At 44.7% G+C, this 21,488-nt stretch overlaps 2 protein-coding genes across 2 annotated transcripts; both read left to right on the plus strand.

Annotated features, from left to right (window-relative positions):
- The first annotated feature begins 3,956 nt into the window (after nucleotides 1-3,956).
- Nucleotides 3,957-6,463, plus strand: LOC106560346 (proteasome subunit alpha type-7). Its single transcript, XM_014123186.3, has 7 exons — nucleotides 3,957-4,209; nucleotides 4,567-4,693; nucleotides 4,946-5,070; nucleotides 5,270-5,392; nucleotides 5,618-5,737; nucleotides 5,975-6,037; nucleotides 6,126-6,463. Exons 1-7 carry the CDS (start codon nucleotides 4,108-4,110, stop codon nucleotides 6,219-6,221), a joined length of 756 nt encoding a protein of 251 aa, XP_013978661.1. The 5' UTR covers nucleotides 3,957-4,107; the 3' UTR covers nucleotides 6,222-6,463.
- A 226-nt stretch (nucleotides 6,464-6,689) lies between these two features.
- Nucleotides 6,690-21,477, plus strand: taf4b (TAF4B RNA polymerase II, TATA box binding protein (TBP)-associated factor). The gene is made up of 15 exons (XM_014123181.3): nucleotides 6,690-7,912; nucleotides 8,167-8,300; nucleotides 8,474-8,581; nucleotides 8,759-8,926; nucleotides 9,203-9,325; nucleotides 11,805-11,894; nucleotides 12,023-12,223; nucleotides 12,999-13,134; nucleotides 13,252-13,336; nucleotides 13,509-13,678; nucleotides 14,454-14,584; nucleotides 17,665-17,790; nucleotides 18,089-18,145; nucleotides 19,241-19,348; nucleotides 19,939-21,477. The coding sequence occupies exons 2-15, from the start codon at nucleotides 8,169-8,171 to the stop codon at nucleotides 20,083-20,085; spliced, it is 1,782 nt and encodes a 593-aa protein (XP_013978656.2). The 5' UTR covers nucleotides 6,690-7,912; nucleotides 8,167-8,168; the 3' UTR covers nucleotides 20,086-21,477.
- Nucleotides 21,478-21,488: the final 11 nt, after the last annotated feature.

Consider the following 21,488-nt stretch of genomic DNA (forward strand, 5'->3'; position numbering starts at 1 on the left):
GTAAATATTTGTATAAACATAAGATTCAACAACTGAGACAAACGGAACAAGTTCCACAGACATGTGACTAAGAGAAATGGAGTAATGTGTCCCTGAACAAAGGGGGGGTCAAAATCAAAAGTTCTGGGGGGAATTGCCCTAGCCCTCACCCTCCGATCCAACAGGTCCCAGACGTGCTCAATGGGATTGAGATCTGGGCTCTTCGCTGGGCATGGCAGAACACTGACATTCCTGTCTTGCAGGAAATCACGCACAGAACGAGCAGTATGGCTGGTGGCATTGTCATGCTGGAGGGTCATGTCAGGGTGAGCCTGCAGGAAGGGTACCACATGAGGCGGATGTCTTCCCTGTAACGCACAGAGTTGAGATTGCCTGCAATGACAAGCTCAGTCCGATGATGCTGTGACACACTTCCCCAGACCATGACGGACCCTCCACCTCCAAATCAATCCCGCTCCAGAGTACAGGCCCTCGGTGTAACGCTCATTCCTTCGACGATAAACGCGAATCCGACCATCATCCCTGGTGAGACAAAACCACGACTTGTCAGTGAAGAGCACTTTTTGCCAGTCCTGTCTGGTCCAGCGACGGTGGGTTTGTGCCCATAGGTGACGTTGTTGCTGGTGATGTCTGGTGAGGAGCTGCCTTACAACAGCCCTACAAGCCCTCAGTTCAGCCTCTCAGGCTTTGCGGACAGTCTGAGCCCTGATGGAGGGATTGTGCGTTCCTGGTGTAATTCGAGCAGTTGTTGTTGCCGTCCTGTACCTGTCCTGCAGGTGTGATGTTTGGATGTACCGATCCTGTGCAGGTGTTACACGTGGTCTGCCACTGCGAGGACGATCAGCTGTCCGTCCTGTCTCCCTGTAGCGCTGCTGTCTTAGGCGTCTCACAGTACGGACATTGCAATTTATTGCCCTGACCACATCTGCAGTCCTCATGCCTCCTTGCAGCATGCCTAAGGCACATTCACACAGATGAGCAGGGACCCTGGGCATCTTTCTTTTGGTGTTTTTCAGAGTCAGTAGAAAGGCCTCTTTAGTGTCCTAAGTTTTCATAACTCTGACCTTAATTGCCTACCATCTGTAAGCTGTTAGTGCCTTACCGACCATTCCACAGGCGCATGTTCATTAACTGTTTATGTTTCATTGAACATGCATGGGAAACCGTGTTTAAACCCTTTCCAATGAAGATATTTGGATTTTTACAAATTATCTTTGAAAGACAGGGACCTGAAAAAGGGACGTTTCTATTTTTGCTGAGTTTATTTATAAATACATATAATCATTATCCATTGAAAGTAAATGTGACTTTCAATCTGGCACAGTCAGAGAATGCCACCTTTCCAACAAGTCAGTTTGTCAAATTTCTGCCCTGCTAGAGCTTCCCCGGTCAACTGTAAGTGCTGTTATTGTGAAGTGGAAACGTCTAGGAGCAACAGCGGCTCAGCCACAAAGTGGTAGACCACACAAGCTCACAGAACGGGATTGCTAAAGCGCGAGAGTTCCAAACTGCCTCTGGAAGCAACGTCAGCACACAAACTGTCGGGAGCTTTATGAAATGGGTTTCCATTGCCGAGCAGCCGCACAAAAGCCTAAGACTAGCATGCGCAAAGTCAAGTGTCGGCTGGAGTGGTGTAAAGCTTGTTGCCATTCGTGCAGTGGAAACACTTCTCTGGAGTGATGAATCACGCTCTACCATCTGGCAGTCCGATGGACGAATCTGGGATTAGTGGATGCCAGGAGAGCGCTACCTGCCCGAATGCGTAGTGCCAACTGTAAAGTTTGATGAAGGAGGAATAATGGTCTGGGGCTGTTTTTCATGGTTCGGGGTAGGTCCCTTAATTCGAGTGAAGGGGAAATAATAACGCAACAGCATACAATGACATTCTAGACGATTCTGTGCTTCCAACTTTGTGGCAACAGTTTGGGGAAGGCGCTTTTTCCTGTTTCAGGATAATGCCCCCGTGTACAAGGCGAGGTCCATACAGAAATAGTTTGTTGAGATCGGTGTGGAAGAACTTGACTGGCCTGCACAGAGCCCTGACCTCAACCCCATCGAACACCTTTGGGATGTTCGGCTGCGAGCCAGGCCAAATTGCACATCAGTGCCCGACCTCACTAATGCTCTTGTGGCTGAATGGAAGCAAGTCCCCGTGACAATGTTCCAACATCTAGCGGAAAGCCTTCCCAGAAGAGGAGGCTGTTATAGCAGAAAAGGGGAACCAACTCCATATTAATTCCCATGATTTTGGAATGAGATGTTTGACGAGCAGGTAACCACATACTTTATAATAATAAAAAATTGTTAATGAAGATATTTAGACTTTTATAATTGTATCCTCTTAAGGAATAGTCACAGGCTCATTTGAGCTCAGTAAATCTGAATTTCTTCACTGGACCAAGTACAATTAATTGACTAATTAGGGTTGGGTACTAGCCAATTCATGTATTGTAAATGCATTTACAAACACACCACAATTAGCTAAAATAGCTGAGAGACACATACCAAGAGTTAAATAAAGGTAAAAAAAACAAGCTTTCTTGTCCAGTACCTCATGTGATGACTGACAGTTGAGGCATATCTTCTTCAAGCATAGGTTAGTAGCACCTTATTAACATCTACGGGATCGGTGTCCCTAAACCGGGACCGTTGTTGCTCAATAGGTGATAATGTGACTAGAATGACGCGGTAAACAACAGCCAACTTTCCGGGACATAGACATGTCTTATTTTTATTTGACCTTTATTTAACTAGGCAAGTCAGTTAAGAACAAGTTCTTATTTACAATGACGACCTACCCCGGCTAAACCTTCCCCTAACCCGGACGACTCTTGGCCAATTGTGCGCCGCCCTATGGGACTCCCAATCACAGCCGGTTGTGATACAGCCCGGGATCGAACCAGAGACTGTAGTGACGCCTCTAGCACTGCGATGCAGTGCCTTAGACCGCTTCGCCACTCAGGAGATCTTATATGGGCAGAAAGCTTCAATTCTTGTAAATCAAACTGCAGTGTCCAATTTACAGCAGCTATTACAGCAACAAAAGCTATTGTTTGAGGATAGTGCCCAACTACAAAATACTTTTATCACGGCAACTGGTTTGATACATTCACCTCTAAAGGTAAATAATGTACTTACATTCAGTAATCTTGCTCTGATTTGTCAACCTGAGGTTCCCAGAGATAATCAAGCATAGTTTTGTTTGATAAAATCATTTTTTATATTCAAATGTAGGAACTGGGTTCTACAGTTTGACTCTGTTTTTTCTGGTTCCCCCCTGCCATCTAGATGTGTGAAGGTTTGTGTATTTTCTGTAGGGAAGCTAATGATTCGTCATATATGACATTCCTGGGAGTGTTTAAACTAAAGAAAATATATATTACCATAGCATTTCTGTATGTTCTCTATAGTTATGTACTTAAATGTATAAAGTGACCAATTCGGCACATTTTGGCAAACTCCTGGCAGGCTTGATACAAACTATTGTGTAGTGACGTCGGTCTGAACTTTTGCACACACTGCTGCCATCTTGTGGACAACATCTAGATTACACCTATAATCCTGTCTCAATGTATGGCTTTTCTCTAGCATGATGATGGAACAATTTTTTTTGTTTGTATTATCTTTAACCAGATCTAATGTGTTATTATCCTACATTAATTTCACATCTCCACAAATCAATGTGTTTCCTTTCAAACCGTATCAAGAATATGCATATCCTTGCTTCAGGTCATGAGCTACAGGCAGTTAGATTTGGGTATGTTATTTTAGGAGAAAATTGAAAAAAAGGGTCCATTCCTTGGCAAGGACAGGCTCATGGTAATGGCTGGAGCAGAATAGTGTAATGATATTAAACACATGGGTTCAATGAATTTCACCACTGAATACCTCAAAATTGCTAACTAGCTAGCCATTTAATTGTAAAATATTTCTTCTTCAAACTGATGTTTTGTGGACTTCCGGTTAGTCCTTTCTGTCCAATCGCACCAACCGCCAATGTGTAGCTAGAACCGCATGCGCAGATTTGTACCAGTCAAAATCCTTAGCGGTTTATTTGGCTAACAAGTGAATACTTCTTCGTATTTTAACTTTTCTTGGTGGTTAGAGATGGCCGCTAGATATGATAGAGCTATAACAGTATTTTCCCCCGATGGACACCTGTTTCAAGTGGAATATGCACAAGAGGCTGTGAAAAAAGGCTCTACTGCGGTGAGTGTTATTACTACAAGCTAAGTTAGCTAGCTAGCCAATTTAGCAAGGCTAATGTTAGCTTTAGTTACTTTTCACTCTCTTGCATTTGTCATAACGTTACTTCATTTGCTTTGTGAATTTGAACTGACAATTGACAGCTAAATTAGCTAGATAAGATGATTATTCAATATAGCTAACTTGCTAACAACGAGATACACATTCAGCGGGGACAGCATGACTTGCATGTAATTGCTAACCTACCAACTAGCCCAGCTAGCTAGCAAACAGGTTTTGTTCCACGTCGTCTTTATTGCAGTCGCAATGCGCATTTCAGAACATGGTAATATGTTGACTAATCATTGTTATTTTGTGCAGGTGGGCATCAGAGGGAAAGACATTGTCGTCTTGGGTGTTGAGAAAAAGTCTGTAGCTAAACTCCAAGAGGAGAGGACTGTACGCAAGATATGTGCACTTGATGATCATGTCTGTATGGCATTTGCAGGTAAGACCATCCATAAAACATTTACTCATACACCCAGTCCTAACCACCTGTTATCAGTCTGATTAGCCTAGTTAGCTAGTTTTTATTGAGCCTTGCTGTAGTTCTCACAAGTTTTCAATAAACTTTGATTTGATTTCAGATGCAGAACTGCTTTTGTTAGTCAAAAAGCAGGTATTTTGTGTCAGTTTTGAGTAAAAGGACTGAAATGTAGAATGTTGTGACTGAGACATTGTCCTTCTTCTGTTCTTCCAGGTCTGACGGCTGATGCTCGTATCGTTATCAACAGAGCCAGGGTGGAGTGTCAGAGCCACCGGCTTACTGTAGAGGACCCTGTTACTGTGGAGTACATCACACGCCACATTGCCACACTCAAACAGGTAGGCTGCATGCAAAACACACTGGTATGAACATGCTTCACTGCCATAGAAATGAGTGTTTCTTGGTAGTGGTAGTCATCCTGGTTTCATTCAGTTTTCTTCCATTTGGTGCCTAATGAACATGACCCAGGCAGGTAGTGTCTCTCACACAGTCAAACCCATTGACTAAGTGTCTGGGTCTCTCCTTATCCCCCTTCAGCGCTACACACAGAGTAACGGACGCAGACCCTTCGGTATCTCTGCACTGATCGTGGGCTTCGACAACGATGGAACCCCACGACTCTACCAAACGGACCCTTCTGGAACATATCATGCCTGGAAGGTGTGTAACACCGTCATCTCTCCTTATGTCTAGTAGATCAATCTGCTATCCTGCTAAATGGGTAGAAAACATAACACACAGGCCCACACACTAATGCTGGCATTATCCAATCTGTTTGGTGAATTTTTCATGTTGGGGGTGTGGTTTATTCAGCCCAACAATTTTGCAGGGTTGCTTAGTGTTCCATCTTCTATGTTTAACCTCTCTCGACCTTCTCCCCTGCAGGCCAATTCTATCGGTCGCAGTGCAAAGACTGTCCGGGAGTTTCTGGAGAAGAACTACACAGACGAGGCCATCGCCACTGACAACGAGGCTATAAAGCTGGCCATCAAAGCCCTGCTGGAGGTAGGCTAACACAAGGCACTAACATTCGCTTGATTCACACTAGAAGGCCAACAAGGCAAGCTGGCCTGATTACCCATCCACCATAGTTGCTGGAAACGACAATGTGAAACGAAAATATCTGAGCCGGCATTATATGGTTCATGTTGACCCTATAATGTGAATTGGGCAACTAAGTCACTAATGGGGGTTAATGGTAATGAACAGCAGCATGCTTACCTCCTGACCCTATGCTCACAGGTTGTTCAGTCAGGAGGAAAGAACATTGAGCTGGCAGTGATCAGGAGGAATCAGCCACTGAAGGTACACAAACACTAAAAGCAGTTAACTGAATGATTAATTCTCATTTGAAATCATTACTAATTCCCTGTTTTGTACATCTCTCTATCAGCTTTTGGAGTCTAAAGAAATTGAAACCCTCGTGGCTGAAATCGAGAAGGAGAAAGAGGAGGAGGCAGAGAAAAAGAAGCCAAAGAAATCTACATAAATCAAACTAGTCTGTCACATGACCTGTTTTCAGTTTGTGAGGATAGGCTTCAATAAGGGTGAACACAAACACCCCCTTTATCCTAGACACACTGACTCATCTCCATTTTATATATTTCGTTCAGTAGTGCGGCTACTACTTCCCTGTTATGTTAGCACATTATGCTGACCCTGAACTGAAGCATTTGACTCAAATAATGCTGGTATAAATTGAACCTTGAATAATAAAAGATTGTGCTTTTATTTTTGACTACTCAAAAGGGTCTCATTACCATGTTGTAAAATAACTGTTACTCTTATGCATTGTTGACCCGATGGGATAATGAGATGTGAGTGCAGTGCATTCTTATTTGCTTACATAGGAAATAGAGTAAAACCAAGAGCTGTGATTTTTCATTATGAATGATGAATTTAGTTTTGTACTGGGCCAGTAACCGAAAGCAAGGCACTTAACCCTAATTGTTCTGGATAAGAGCATCTGTTAAATTAATCAAATGTACTGTAGCCAAACTTTTTTGTGTGCAAATAATGGGTTTACAAAGTATTTCCATAACTGATGTGAAATTGAATATGGTTCTCAAGTGTTCACCTTTGGGGATGCTTGGCTTCCAGGCAGCATTTATTATCCGGGAAACACCGGTATCGCGTGCATGTGGCTCATTTCTGCGTCCTCGCGTAAACCAGCCAATGAGAGCACAGTATAATGGAATCCCTCGCGCTTTCAGAGCGTGGTGCAGACTCAGCATGCACGCTCCACGTGGCTACAAACTCATGGTCACTTGCTGGGCGCGTGGGTCTGAAGAATGAATGAACACGGCTAATGTAAAACCTGCTATTTGTCATGTTTTTCTGTGATTCCTAGACTGGCATTTCCAACAATTCACTAGACCTGGTCCACTTGCTGTTTATTGGTGGTGCTAGTCAGTAGCCCGCTAGCTAGCGACAAAAAGCAACTACCAAAGGATTGCTATGGTGAGGTCATCTGAGAGATATTGCAAACTAAGTTATTGTATGTTTCAATTTAGATTTAAAAATCATGCCAACCACCTTAAACTCCGCAAATGAAACTCAAAATCAGGCAGAGAAAAGTGCCTCCCCGGCAAACAGTGGAAGTGGAACCGCGAATATCTCGGACACTATTGTGCAGGTGGGAGCGACAGTCAAAGCCCGGACACCTGCCAGTTGCCCTGCAATACCCGCCTTCATTTCGAAAGGTACAACGAAAGACCCCGACCCTCCCGAAACCCAGCCACAGAACGCAAATAATGGATCCAGTGCCACCCAGCTTCCGTTGTCCGTGGTGCATGTTGCACCTACTACCGCCACCGTGGCTGTCGCACCTGTCCAGGCAAGCGCTCAACCGGTTACGTCATCCACAACCATAAAGTCAGTCGTGAGCAACCTGCCTCCAACGGTGGTCATGATAACCACGGGACCGAGACCCATTTCTCCGGTGGTTGCAGGACCGAGAGTGAGCTCTCCAACGGTGACCATGAGCGCTCAGGCACCGGCGCGCATGAGCTCTCCTTTGGGACCATCGGTGACTCGAGTTGCCACCGCGACCCAGGCACCGGGGAAGGCTGCAGTGATAGCCATACCAAGACCAACAACTTTTCCAGCAACCAGCTGCATCGATCAGACCCCCACAGACCACGTCTGTCCAGCTTCCAGCCAACTTTCAAATCCCGCCAGGTGAGTGCCTGACTAGGCATCTTTCCTCAATTCCTCACAACAGCTCTCCTCATCTCCTTCTCAAACCTTATTGGAGAAGTTCCAAGGTCCCTCCCCTTGAACCTTCTCCAATGCATTTTGAGAAGGAGAGAGGACACAATGAATCAATGATTAGTTGGCAAAGTGTGTCGAGGTCGTCTTAAGGGGCACTTTTTAACATAGACACTAGTATGGTGCAGTGAAGTGCCCCTTTTTAATGTGATGTTCTTGCACAGGCATGGTGCTCATCCGTAGTGACAGTGGCCAACTGATGCTGGTGTCCCAACAAGCTTTGGCTGCAGCCCAGGGCCTCGCAGCTAGAACTCCTGGCACTGGGACCTCTCCTAGCCCTAGGCCACTAACCACACAGGTGTGTGTGCGGTGTGTGTGCGTGTGTTTGATAAACTGTGACAGGTGTCTGATCTCATACTATGTACCTACCTGGAAGATGAATGTGTGTGTGTTAGGGCTGTAACTGTGTGTGTGTGTGCACTGGAGTTCCGCCTTACTGTGAATACAGATCCAGCTGTTATGTCATTAAAGGTGTCTGCAGCGACTGTCGTGAGAAAAGCTGAGAATCCAGGTGTGATCAGAGTGCCTCCTCCTCCTAGCCCCCATGTGACCACAGCACAGAGTACACCCTTGGTTAAGGTACGCTGGTCTCAACCAATGGTCAAGGTCTGGTTTAGTGTATGATTTAACTAAAGGTATGGTTTGATTGGTGGATAAAGAGTGGTTCATTTAGTGGGGTAACATTGGATATTACTACTATGACTTTTCAGTTACCATTTTCTGTCTGCATTCGTGTTTTGCTTTGCTTCACACCAGGTGGTAGGGGCTACTCCAACCCCTCCTGCAGGCCAGATCCAGATCCCCAGGCCTATGATCCGCCCAGTGGCTCCTGTCACAGTCACCCGTTCTCCTGGCCCTGGTCCTCTCATCATCCCAACCAAACCCACCAACACCCCCAGGGCCACACCCCCCACCATCACACCTGTGAGTCAGACTGCTGACTGGGATTGGCTAAAGCTATTGTTTAGCATATTATCTCTGGGTCATGTTCATTAGGGTGTAATGCTACAGAAAGTTCAAATAGAAATGTATAGTGTAATACATTTAAATGATTGTCTGCCAGGTAGATGGGGAATTTTGTCAGCTCTATTCATTGCATTTCTATTGGCACATTTCACTTACCTGGATACACCCAAGGTTAGTATGTCTTTCTGTTGCTCAGTGTGACCTCTGACATGTCCCATTATGCTCTCTGTTCAGGAGGTCCTGGAGAATGTGAAGAAGTGTAAGAACTTCCTGGTGACGCTGATTAAGCTGGCCTCTAGTGGAACCCACTCTGCTGACATGGCCAAGAACGTCCGAGAACTCGTCAAGAGCCTGCTGGTACTCTCACACACACACACACACACTCTGTATAAAATAAATAATACAAATACCGAGCTATAATGTACACTACCATTCAAAAGTTTGGGGTCACTTAGAAATGTCCTTGTTTTAAAAAAAAAAAACTATTTTTTTTGTCCATCAAAATAACATCAAATTGATCAGAAATACAGTGTAGTCATTGTTAATGTTGTAAACTTTTGAACGGTAGTGAATGCTCACATTTTTGGAAAATTCAATTATTTTATAATACAATTTGTCAGAAAGAGATTTTGTTTAAGTAAAATATATAAAACGAATGTTAAAATTATTGCCACTCCTTAAATAATTTGCGCACCCTCCACTTGCGAGGATAACAGCGTTTATCCTTTTTCTATAATGTTTTGAGGTTAAAGAACACATTGGGTGGGCTCTTAGACCACTCCTCCATACGTAGTCTTTCCAGATCCCTGATATCCTTCAGTCTGCGCTTACAGACTGCCCTCTTCAATTCAAACCACAGGTTTTCAATGGGCTTTAAGTCCAGAGACTGAGATGGCCATTGCAAAATGTAGATTTTTGTGGTCAATTAACCATATCCTTGCGCACATCCTGATTACTACAGAGGATATTTATTAACAAGTTCTTATTTAATTCAGAGAAGCCACTCCTGTGTTGTCTTGACTGTGTGCTTAGGGTCGTTGTCCTGTTGGAAGGTGAACCTTCACCCCAGTCTGAGGTCCTGAGCACTCTGGAGCATGTTTTCATCAAGGATCTCTCTGTACTTTGCTCCGTTCATCTTTCCCTCGATCCTGACTAGTCTCCCAGTCCCTGCCGCTGAAAAACATCCCCACAGCATGATGCTGCCACCACCATGCTTCACTGTAGGGATGGTGCCAGGTTTCCTCCAGACGTGACGCTTAGCATTGAGGCCAAAGAGTTCAATCTTGGTTTCGTCAGACTAGAGAATTTTGTTTCTCATGGTCTGAGTCCTTTAGGTGCCTTTTCGCAAACTCCAAGCGGGCTGTCATGTGCCTTTTACTGAGGAGTGGCTTCCGTTCGACCGCTACCATAAATGCCTGATTGGTAGAGTGCTGCAGTTACGGTTGTCCTTCTGGAAGGTTCTCCCATCTCTACAAAAGAAACTCTGAAGCTCTTTGAGTGACCCTCGGGTTCTTGCTCACCTCCCTGACCAAGGGCCTTCTCCCCCAATTTCTCAGTTTGGCTGGGCGGCAAGCTCTGGGAAGAGTCTTGGTGGTTCCAAACTTTTTCCATTTAAGAATGATGGAGGCAACTGTGTTCTTGGCAACCTTCAATGCTACAGAAATGTTTTGGTACCCTTCCACAGATCTGTGCCTTGACACAATCCTGTCTTGGAGCGCTAAGGACAATTCCTTCAACCTCATGGCTTTGTTTTTGCGCTGACATGCACTGTCAATTGTGGGACCTTTTTATATAGACAGGTGTGTGCCTTTCCAAATGATGTCCAATCAATTGAATTTACCACAGGTGGACTCCAGTCAAGTGGTAGAAAAATATCAAGGATGATCAATGGAAACAGGATGCACTTGAGCTCAATTTCTAGTCTCATAGCAAAGGGTCTGAATACTTATGGTATTTTATTTTTAAGTATACATTTACATATATGTTTTCGCTTTGTCATCATGGGGTATTGTGTGTAGATTGAGGGAAAACATTTATTTAATCAATTTTAGAATAAGGTTTTAACGTAACAAAATGTGGAAAAAGGGAAGGTGTCTGAATACTTATCAAATGCACTGTATTTACCTATTAGAAACAATTTGAATATCAAACTCACAATTATAATTACACAACCACACACTTACCATAAAATGTGCTAATTGTGATGGTAGCCATTTTGAAGAACCAGAAATAAAAAAGGATTAAGGTGACAACCCCAAACGTGATCTCATTGAAAAGCCCAAAATGTGATCTCATTGAAAAGCCCAAAATGTGATCTCATTGAAAAGCCCAAAATGTGATCTCATTGAAAAGCCCAAAATGTCCTCTCAAAGGTACAACAGGACCTAACTCAGTGGGCTTAGAGATACGGACCAAAAACAAATGTCCATTATAAAAATGACTTACTGGGTCTCAGGAGGATATACTGTAACATTTTAGAGTAAGATTAAAATACATAAACCATGCCTTCCAATAATGAGAAGGTAAAGTGTGCCATGGCCTTCCTGTGAAGAAAATGTTTTTGTAGCGAGTCAAACCTGTGGCTCAGAATTATAGAGTAAAGAAAAATAGAAGTGAAATTTGAAACGCTTATTGGGTAACAGCTCAGCATTGTGTACTTAAAATGTAATATGGTCCGTTTGTTAATCCTGAAGTGTGAATGTACAAATATGATATTTAATGGGGGTTTAACCGGTTGGTAACCAGGCACACTCACATGCTCACACTACCTAAATAATCACACGTTCGAATACTTTCTCATACACACTTTTTCCTGTCTCTGTCTTTTGTCCCCCAGGATGGGAGACTTGAACCTGAGGAGTTCACTGACCAACTCTACCGTGAGCTCAAGTCTTCTCCCCAGCCCTACCTGGTACCCTTTCTCAAGGTGATGTGATCAGAGAAACACCAACACATTCAGACCACAGACTCGTTCAAACCAGCTTGTCACAAACTGGGCATATTCTTCCTTATTCATCTCTCTCCCTCTCTCTCTACATCTCTCTCTACCTCCAGAAAAGTCTCCCAGCTGTGCGGCAGCTCACCCCCAACCCACAGCTCTTCATCCAGGAGGTTGACCAACCCAGACCACAGGCTCCAACCGCCTCCAAGGCCCCGGCCCCCACTGCAGGCCGCACTCCTACCCTTCTCTCCACCAACTCTAGGCCTGCCCACCTTAGCGCTGCTAGTGGCCAGTCAATCAAATCCACCCAGCTAGTAAGCCACACTCTCAATGATTACCCCCTTTCACCCAAGCATCAGGCAGAGGTTTCCGTCAGGATATAAGTTAACCCTTTTATTCAACACAAATGCCAATCATGCCTATCCTTCTGATCACCCATATACCTATCACACAAACGCCAAGCATGATCCCAGGTCAGGGCTCCTATATTCTCCGGTCTATATCCATTCAAAAGTTCTGGCCTTGGTGACTCCAACCCTGTATAATGTACCTGAGGTTTACATAGTCATCCAGTTAAAGTGTAATATAGATGTAGAGTCCCTGTTGTGTAGCAGGCAGCTCACTTCTCAAAGTTCTTCTCTGCACTTTGTCTTCATTCTCTCTCTCCTAACACATGGAGCCCTGAGGTTAGGCCTAATTCCGTTAGAGCCTAGGCTGAGGACTAACTAGGTTACAGCTACTGCTCCCAAAATGAGGATTCTCATCAGTTCTCCTCTGCACACAGACAGACTTCCCTCTGCAGACAGAGACACACAGCTCTCGCCTTCAGAGGGAAAACTCATGATGTGGAGAGCAATCACAATATTTATTCAGATTTTCTGTAATGTTGATTACGTAATTAACAGTGTGACGAACAGCTCTGTATGAGTGGATGTAGTTGTGTTTGTTTGGAGTTTTAGGAGTATCACACTCAGCATTATTCTTCACTCCCTGAGGAGATCAGATCCATGTCCAGATGGTCTGGTTTGTGAATGGTTTGTGTAATTGTGTTCCAGAAGCTCAGTCTGAGGTGTGTTTGCCCCACCACAGGTGATCCAGCAGCCTAGAGGTGTGGCGTATAAGCCTGCTGTGACAAACCCCGCCCCGGCCCGTACATACCTGTCTGTTCAGAACAGGAGCCTGTCCAAACCTATGGTCATACAGTCAGGACAGCACTACAACACAGGTAGAACCACACTCACCTGACAGTCACACACACACACACACAGGTCAACCACACCTTACACATCAACCTTTTTCTCCTCACTACTATGTGTTCTCATCTCCCTTGTTGTCCCCGTAGGTGCTGTTGTCAGGCGAACTCCTTTCCTGGTCCCGCCGCCTCCAGCCCAGAGACACCCCTTCAAGGATAGTGTTGGTTCTTTCAGGTAACACATACATTTGTGACCAGAGCCTGTTGTACTGCACCAGAATGTATGGAGGGTCCAAATATTGCATAGCTATTCACTGAACGCTAATTCACTCTAAGCCAGACCCGAGTTATCTTGTTTGTCTGAGGTAGATTTTTTTCTGTTAACTCTGTTTATTTGCGTACCTCAGGGAGGAGGATGACATCAACGATGTGGCCTCCATGGCTGGGGTCAACGTGAGTGAGGAGAATGCCCGTATCCTAGCAACCAACTCTGGGCTCGTGGGCTCTGTGGAACGATCCTGTCAGGACAAACCCTTCCTCTCCCCAGCCCCGCTGCTCACACACATCCTCCACACTGGTACCCACAATCCTTCTCTCTACCCACAATCCACCTCGCTGCTACTCACACACATCCTCTACACCAGTACCCACAATCCCTCTCTTTTCCCACAATCCTCTACTGCGCACGCACATCCTCCACACCGGTACCCACAATCCACCTCTACTGCGCACACACATCCTCCAAACCGGTACCCACAATCCACCTCTACTGCGCACACACATCCTCCAAACCGGTACCCACAATCCTTCTCCGCTGCTCACACACATCCTCCACACTGGTAACCAGTAAAGATGTACAACTTCAGCACTCCTTCTGTGCTTTAGATAGGAGTTATGCCTCTGGTCACCTGCAGGGAGCAATGTTGACTAGAAATTGACCTTTCTTAACCTCAGATAGAGAAAACAATGAATCTCTCCCTCTCGCCTCAGTGTTTCAGAATTGTAGGAGAAATGAGAATGGAATTAGTGTGGAATAGTGGCGATGTCAAAATGTTCAGAATTAAAGGTTTATATGACCGTAAGGTGTAACAGAGGGTAGTGCGTATGGCCCAGTATATCACTGAGGCCAAGCTTCCTGCCACACAGGACCTAGATACTAGGTGGTGTCAGAGGAAGTCCCAAGTCATAGACTGTTCTTTCTGCTACTGCACAGCAAGAGGGACCGGAGCACCAGGTCTAGGTCCAAATGGCTCATTAACAGCTTCTATCCCCAAGCCATAAGACTGCTGAACAATTAATCAAATGGCCACCTGGACTCTCTCGCCTTCTCTCTCCATCGCTCTCTCTCTCAGGTGAGAAGTTTGGAGTGTCCGAGGTGGCTTCAGACGTGGTCAGTCTGGTGTCTCACGCCACACAGGAGCGTCTCAGAGACCTGCTGGAGAAAGTCACAGTGGTGGCACAGCATCGCAAGATGGCCCTCAAGGTCTCCTACCCTGGCATCACTATATTATACACACTACAACAGCCCTACCCTGGCATCCCTATATTATACACACTGCAACAGCCCTACCCTGGCATCACTATATTATACACACACTACAACAGCCCTACCCTGGCATCCCTATATTATACACACTACAACAGCCCTACCCTGGCATCACTATATTATACACACTACAACAGCCCTACCCTGGCATCCCTATATTATACACACTGCAACAGCCCTACCCTGGCATCACTATATTATACACACACTACAACAGCCCTACCCTGGCATCACTATATTATACACACTACAACAGCCCTACCCTGGCATCCCTATATTATACACACTACAACAGCCCTACCCTGGCATCACTATATTATACACACTACAACAGCCCTACCCTGGCATCACTATATTATACACACTGCAACAGCCCTACCCTGGCATCACTATATTATACACACTGCAACAGCCCTACCCTGGCATCCCTATATTATACACACACTACAACTGCCCTACCCTGGCATCACTATATTATACACACTACAACAGCCCTACCCTGGCATCACTATATTATACACACTGCAACAGCCCTACCCTGGCATCACTATATTATACACACTACAACAGCCCTACCCTGGCATCCCTATATTATACACACTACAACAGCCCTACCCTGGCATCCCTATATTATACACACTACAACAGCCCTACCCTGGCATCACTATATTATACACACTACAACAGCCCTACCCTGGCATCAATATATTATACACACTGCAACAGCCCTACCCTGGCATCCCTATATTATACACACACTACAACTGCCCTACCCTGGCATCACTATATTATACACACTGCAACAGCCCTACCCTGGCATCAATATATTATACACACTGCAACAGCCCTACCCTGGCATCCCTATATTATACACACACTACAACTGCCCTACCCTGGCATCACTATATTATACACACACTACAACAGCCCTACCCTGGCATCACTATATTATACACACACTACAACAGCCCTACCCTGGCATCACTATATTATACACACACTACAACAGCCCTACCCTGGCATCACTATATTATACACACACTACAACAGCCCTACCCTGGCATCACTATATTATACACACACTACAACAGCCCTACCCTGGCATCACTATATTATACACACACTACAACAGCCCTACCCTGGCATCACTATATTATACACACACTACAACAGCCCTACCCTGGCATCACTATATTATACACACACTACAACAGCCCTACCCTGGCATCACTATATTATACACACACTACAACAGCCCTACCCTGGCATCACTATATTATACACACACTACAACAGCCCTACCCTGGCATCACTATATTATACACACACTACAACAGCCCTACCCTGGCATCACTATATTATACACACACTACAACAGCCCTACCCTGGCATCACTATATTATACACACACTACAACAGCCCTACCCTGGCATCACTATATTATACACACACTACAACAGCCCTACCCTGGCATCACTATATTATACACACACTACAACAGCCCTACCCTGGCATCACTATATTATACACACACTACAACAGCCCTACCCTGGCATCACTATATTATACACACACTACAACAGCCCTACCCTGGCATCACTATATTATACACACACTACAACAGCCCTACCCTGGCATCACTATATTATACACACACTACAACAGCCCTACCCTGGCATCACTATATTATACACACACTACAACAGCCCTACCCTGGCATCACTATATTATACACACACTACAACAGCCCTACCCTGGCATCACTATATTATACACACACTACAACAGCCCTACCCTGGCATCACTATATTATACACACACTACAACAGCCCTACCCTGGCATCACTATATTATACACACACTACAACAGCCCTACCCTGGCATCACTATATTATACACACACTACAACAGCCCTACCCTGGCATCACTATATTATACACACACTACAACAGCCCTACCCTGGCATCACTATATTATACACACACTACAACAGCGCCTACCCTGGCATCACTATATTATACACACACTGCAACAGCCCTACCCTGGCATCACTATATTATACACACACTACAACAGCCCTACCCTGGCATCACTATATTATACACACACTACAACAGCCCTACCCTGGCATCACTATATTATACACACACTACAACAGCCCTACCCTGGCATCACTATATTATACACACACTACAACAGCCCTACCCTGGCATCACTATATTATACACACACTACAACAGCCCTACCCTGGCATCACTATATTATACACACACTACAACAGCCCTACCCTGGCATCACTATATTATACACACACTACAACAGCCCTACCCTGGCATCACTATATTATACACACACTACAACAGCCCTACCCTGGCATCACTATATTATACACACACTACAACAGCCCTACCCTGGCATCACTATATTATACACACTACAACAGCCCTACCCTGGCATCACTATATTATACACACTACAACAGCCCTACCCTGGCATCACTATATTATACACACTACAACAGCCCTACCCTGGCATCGCTATATTATACACACTACAACAGCCCTACCCTGGCATCGCTATATTATACACACTGCAACAGCCCTACCCTGGCATCACTATATTATACACACTGCAACAGCCCTACCCTGGCATCACTATATTATACACACACTGCAACAGCCCTACTCTGGCATCACTATATTATACACAAGCAAGACAACAGGGGTCTCCAACTCTGCTTCTGGAGAGCTACTTGGAGTACAGGCTTTTGTTCCAGCCCAGCAGTGACACACCCGATTGGAATATTCTCTCTGCTGGACCGTGATTAGGTGAATCAGGTATGTTAGTGAAGGGCCGGAGTAAAATCCTGCCCACCCAGTAGCTCTCCAGGAGTTTAGAAACCCTGCACTAGAACATTATTACCAGCATGATGCCCTCATAATACACATACTACAACTGTAACACAGTTTCACAACTAGTACTACAGCTCTTCTAGAATCCTCATGGTCTCTGTGTAGGAGGACTACAGTCACGTTCAGACCAGTGACGTGCGTTCCCAGCTCCACTTCCTGGAAGAGCTGGAACGTCTGGAGAAGCAGAGGAGAGACGACGAGGAGAGGGAGACACTGCTCCGCGTTGCCAGGGTACATGTTGCAGAGTAATGGGGTTTCAGTTTTGACAAGGGGTCAAGAAGCTAATCAGACATGATTTTGAGTATTTAGCATTTTGGGGTGAATGAGTGCGAGTGATGGGTGCTATATTATTCATATTAGCTACTGTGTATTAAGTTCTTGGAATTAAAAACAAATATTGAGTATGATTATAGTATGCTGAGGACATGGTTACTCATGCTTACTTAAGTTGTCTGGTCTAGATGAACCATTGTAGAACCCTGCTGCCTCCAGACGGTCAACATCTGTCTGTTTCTTTTCTGCTTCACAGAGTCGCTGTAACACTGATGACCCAGACCAGCAACTACTGAAACAACGGGCCAAAGAGGTTTGTGTGTTATGTCATTGTGTGTGCGCATGCTTTACTTGAATTTGCGTCACGTCAGCTTTAACTATTCAATCAGACTGTCATTTCCAAACAGTTCGAGGGAAGCACTGTCCCCAGGGAAGGACGAGTAGAACACACACACACACACACACACACACACACACACACACACACACACACACACACACACACACATCAGCTCATTAAGGCTCTGTGCTTTTACTGGTAGCTGCTAAGTGAGCTTCATTTTTAGATTCTTTCTCCTCTTCAAAGTTATAGCACAGTGGTGGAGCATTTCCCCAAAGTTTTACCACATCTAACCTAATATCTACTTTTTATTAGTAATGTTTGGGAATTCTATAATGCCTGCTATTTCTTAGACTAATTGTTCATTTAGTAAATCAGATTGTGTGTGATGTTTGGCTGAGGGGGTTGTAGGGGCTGAGGCTGTAGCTAGATGAGACAGAGCCAGCGGTAGGGTACTGGTAATAAAGAGGGAGGAGAGACTTTGAGGTTGTTTTCTCTCCGTTGGTGGATCGCTCACGGCAACAATGTTCCCAGAGGTCTCTCCACAGCAACAGCAGAAATCAACAAAATCGTTTCATTTGCATACCCAGCCTGTGTGGGTGTTCAGACTCACCCTACACACCAACGCACACACACACCAGCACACTCGCACACATCCAAGCCCCAGAGAAGGTACAGCTGTAATTGGAGCTAATTTTAATGGAGCCTGTTTCTGGGGCTGGAGTTGAGGCCTGCGGCAGATACAAAGCGGAATCAAATTAGAACACCTACAGTGTGTGTGTGAGGTTGTCTCTATGTGACCTTGACAACATTATTCATTAATTGGTTGAGATTTGGCTGGTGTGATTCTTTATTGGCTCACTGTATATCTTACTGTATATCTCACTGTATATCGTTTAATGGAAATTACCCCAGCTTCAGTGTTCCAGTTACTCCTTTATGAGCATTCAACTTCCCATCCTATAGAGCAGCGTTTCTTTAACTCTGTCTTGGGACCCCAAGGGGTGCACATTTTTAGATTAGCACCTGCTTTAGAGTGTTTTATGACCCCCCCCCCCCTCTCTGTAGCTCCAGCAGTTGGAGCAGGCTCAGCTGCAGCACAGAGAAGCCAACCTCACTGCCCTGGCTGCCATCGGACCTCGCAGGAAGAGACCACTGGACTCCAATGGAAACCAGGTATGTACTGTGTGTATTATTATACTGAGAGAGTGGATGGAGGTTCTTGGTTATCAGTGTTTTCATGGTATCTGTGGCAGATTTTCAATCTTTGAAATCAGGTGGGCAGGGGATCTACCAGGTGAGTAGGGGATGCGTATATGAGGAACAACCGTATTAGTGTCACTGATAAGAAACAACATTCAGGGGAGACTAGACCTGTGATGCGAAGGAGCAGATATGCGCAGGACTGTGAGTTTAGGTTAAAGAGTGTCTAATTGAACTGAGTTTATTTAATTCCCTGCCCCTGCAGGCGATGGGTTTAGAGATGAAGCTCTGTAAACTGAACACATTAACCGCTGCCTTTGAACTGCGTTACCCAGAGGACCCTGCAGCCTGAGGAGCTTTCCTCTCCTGCCTCCTCTCCCTTTCCTTTGTAGCGCTACAGGGCCTTCCTTTCTGCTCTCTAAGGCATCGCCTCTGTGTGCCAGAATGTGAAAGAGAAACGGAGGGGGGAGAAGGGAAGCTGTTTGGCATAATGGTAATGTTGAAAAGTTTAGGATGAAAGCTTTATCTGTTGGGCCGTTCATCTTTCTCTCTCTTTCTCTCAGGTAGGGCCAGGTGGCATTATGTCAGTACTACAGAGGGCTGGGGTTCAGAGAGTGACTGGGGTCTCTCTGAGGGACCTACTCTTCTGTCTGGAACAGGACCCTCCTCTACGACACTCTCTCACTCTCTACAAGGGCCTGCTCAGATAGTTTGTGTGTGTGTGAGATACTATCAGTCTCTCCCCCACTGTTTGTGCCAGATTCTGTGTGCCTTACCACTCTTTCAGATGTTGTATATTATATTTATTTTGATATTTTTATTTTGTTGATATTTTTGTTATGCATTTTATTTTCTAACAATTTGTAGCACAGTCAGCAATGTAACTGAATTCTGCTGATACATGCTGAGAGAGAAAAGATTGTTGTCCGGTTGGAAGGACCAAACATTTTTATATTGCACTTTTTGAGAAGGGCAACTGTGTGTGAGAGAAGACGTCAGAACAGTAGAAGTCAGCTCTGTGTTACAGCCTAAAGCAGTGACCCTCTGCCCTTAGTGTGATTCAGAGTGTTCTGTGGTAAGGTCATTGACTCTTCCTTGTTTTTCAGTTTCATGCTAATAATATCAGACAGACGTCTGTGACAGCCATTCCTTACTCTGATGTTTACATGGTTGACCTGATGATTGTAAACCTGTGACAATTTAAAATAAGTTAATAGCAAACCCTAGTTGAGTGTCGTACTGTGTACTTTTACAGTCTATCAGGGATTCTTTGTTTATTTCCACATTACTCACACATTTTCATGAAAATGTTCTGCTTCATAATTGATACCTTTTTTAGGTTGTCACTTGGAGGGAAAAATAGTGATCCTTCAGGGCGTGTGTGGAAATGTGTATCAGAGTTGTGGATGTGTTTGAGGTTCATTATTCCGCTATCTTTGAATACAGAAGAGAGGAGCTTTTAGGCACAGAAATACCTTTTGGCTATGAAATCCAGAGGGTGGAAAGAACGAAATGGATCAGAATTCTTTCAGCTGATAAGACTGCTGACCTCTAACTTAACACTAAGCTAGGCAAACTGACCGTGTGCCAGTTAAAGGACCTGATAGTGGAAATGAATGATGACCCTTAATGTGGAGGTTAGCTACTTAGACTGTTTCATATAACTGTGCCAGTTATAGCAAATGGTTAGGGAGTATTTTTAATTAATGTGATTACTGGTTGATTGGGTGATTGCTGAATTATTGATCACCGTCGGCAATGTTAACAAGCTCATATGTCCCACTGCTTCCTGTTCCTGTCTCAGATCAAAGACAAGCCCCTCCCTCCTCTGACAGCTTGTCAAATCCAGAAAGACAAAGGTACTTTAGTGTACTTAATATTCATGCATTGCTTATACATATTCATTAACCACTTTCTGCTAAACTCTGAAGCAGGTGGAATATTTACCATGCCACCTAAAATGAATGCAAACCTCCCCCTTAACTTTCCGGTTTCAATTTTACGGTGATGGTAGGTTGTCATCTGATCTGTGATTGCTAGAGAAAGACTAGCCTAACTAAAATGAACATTTTGGGAATATTCTCATTTACAGTTTCCTGAATAACTAATAGAC

This window comes from Salmo salar, chromosome 10, assembly GCF_965601325.2.
Source record: "Salmo salar chromosome 10, fSalSal1, whole genome shotgun sequence".
NCBI classification, from domain to species: domain Eukaryota; kingdom Metazoa; phylum Chordata; class Actinopteri; order Salmoniformes; family Salmonidae; genus Salmo; species Salmo salar.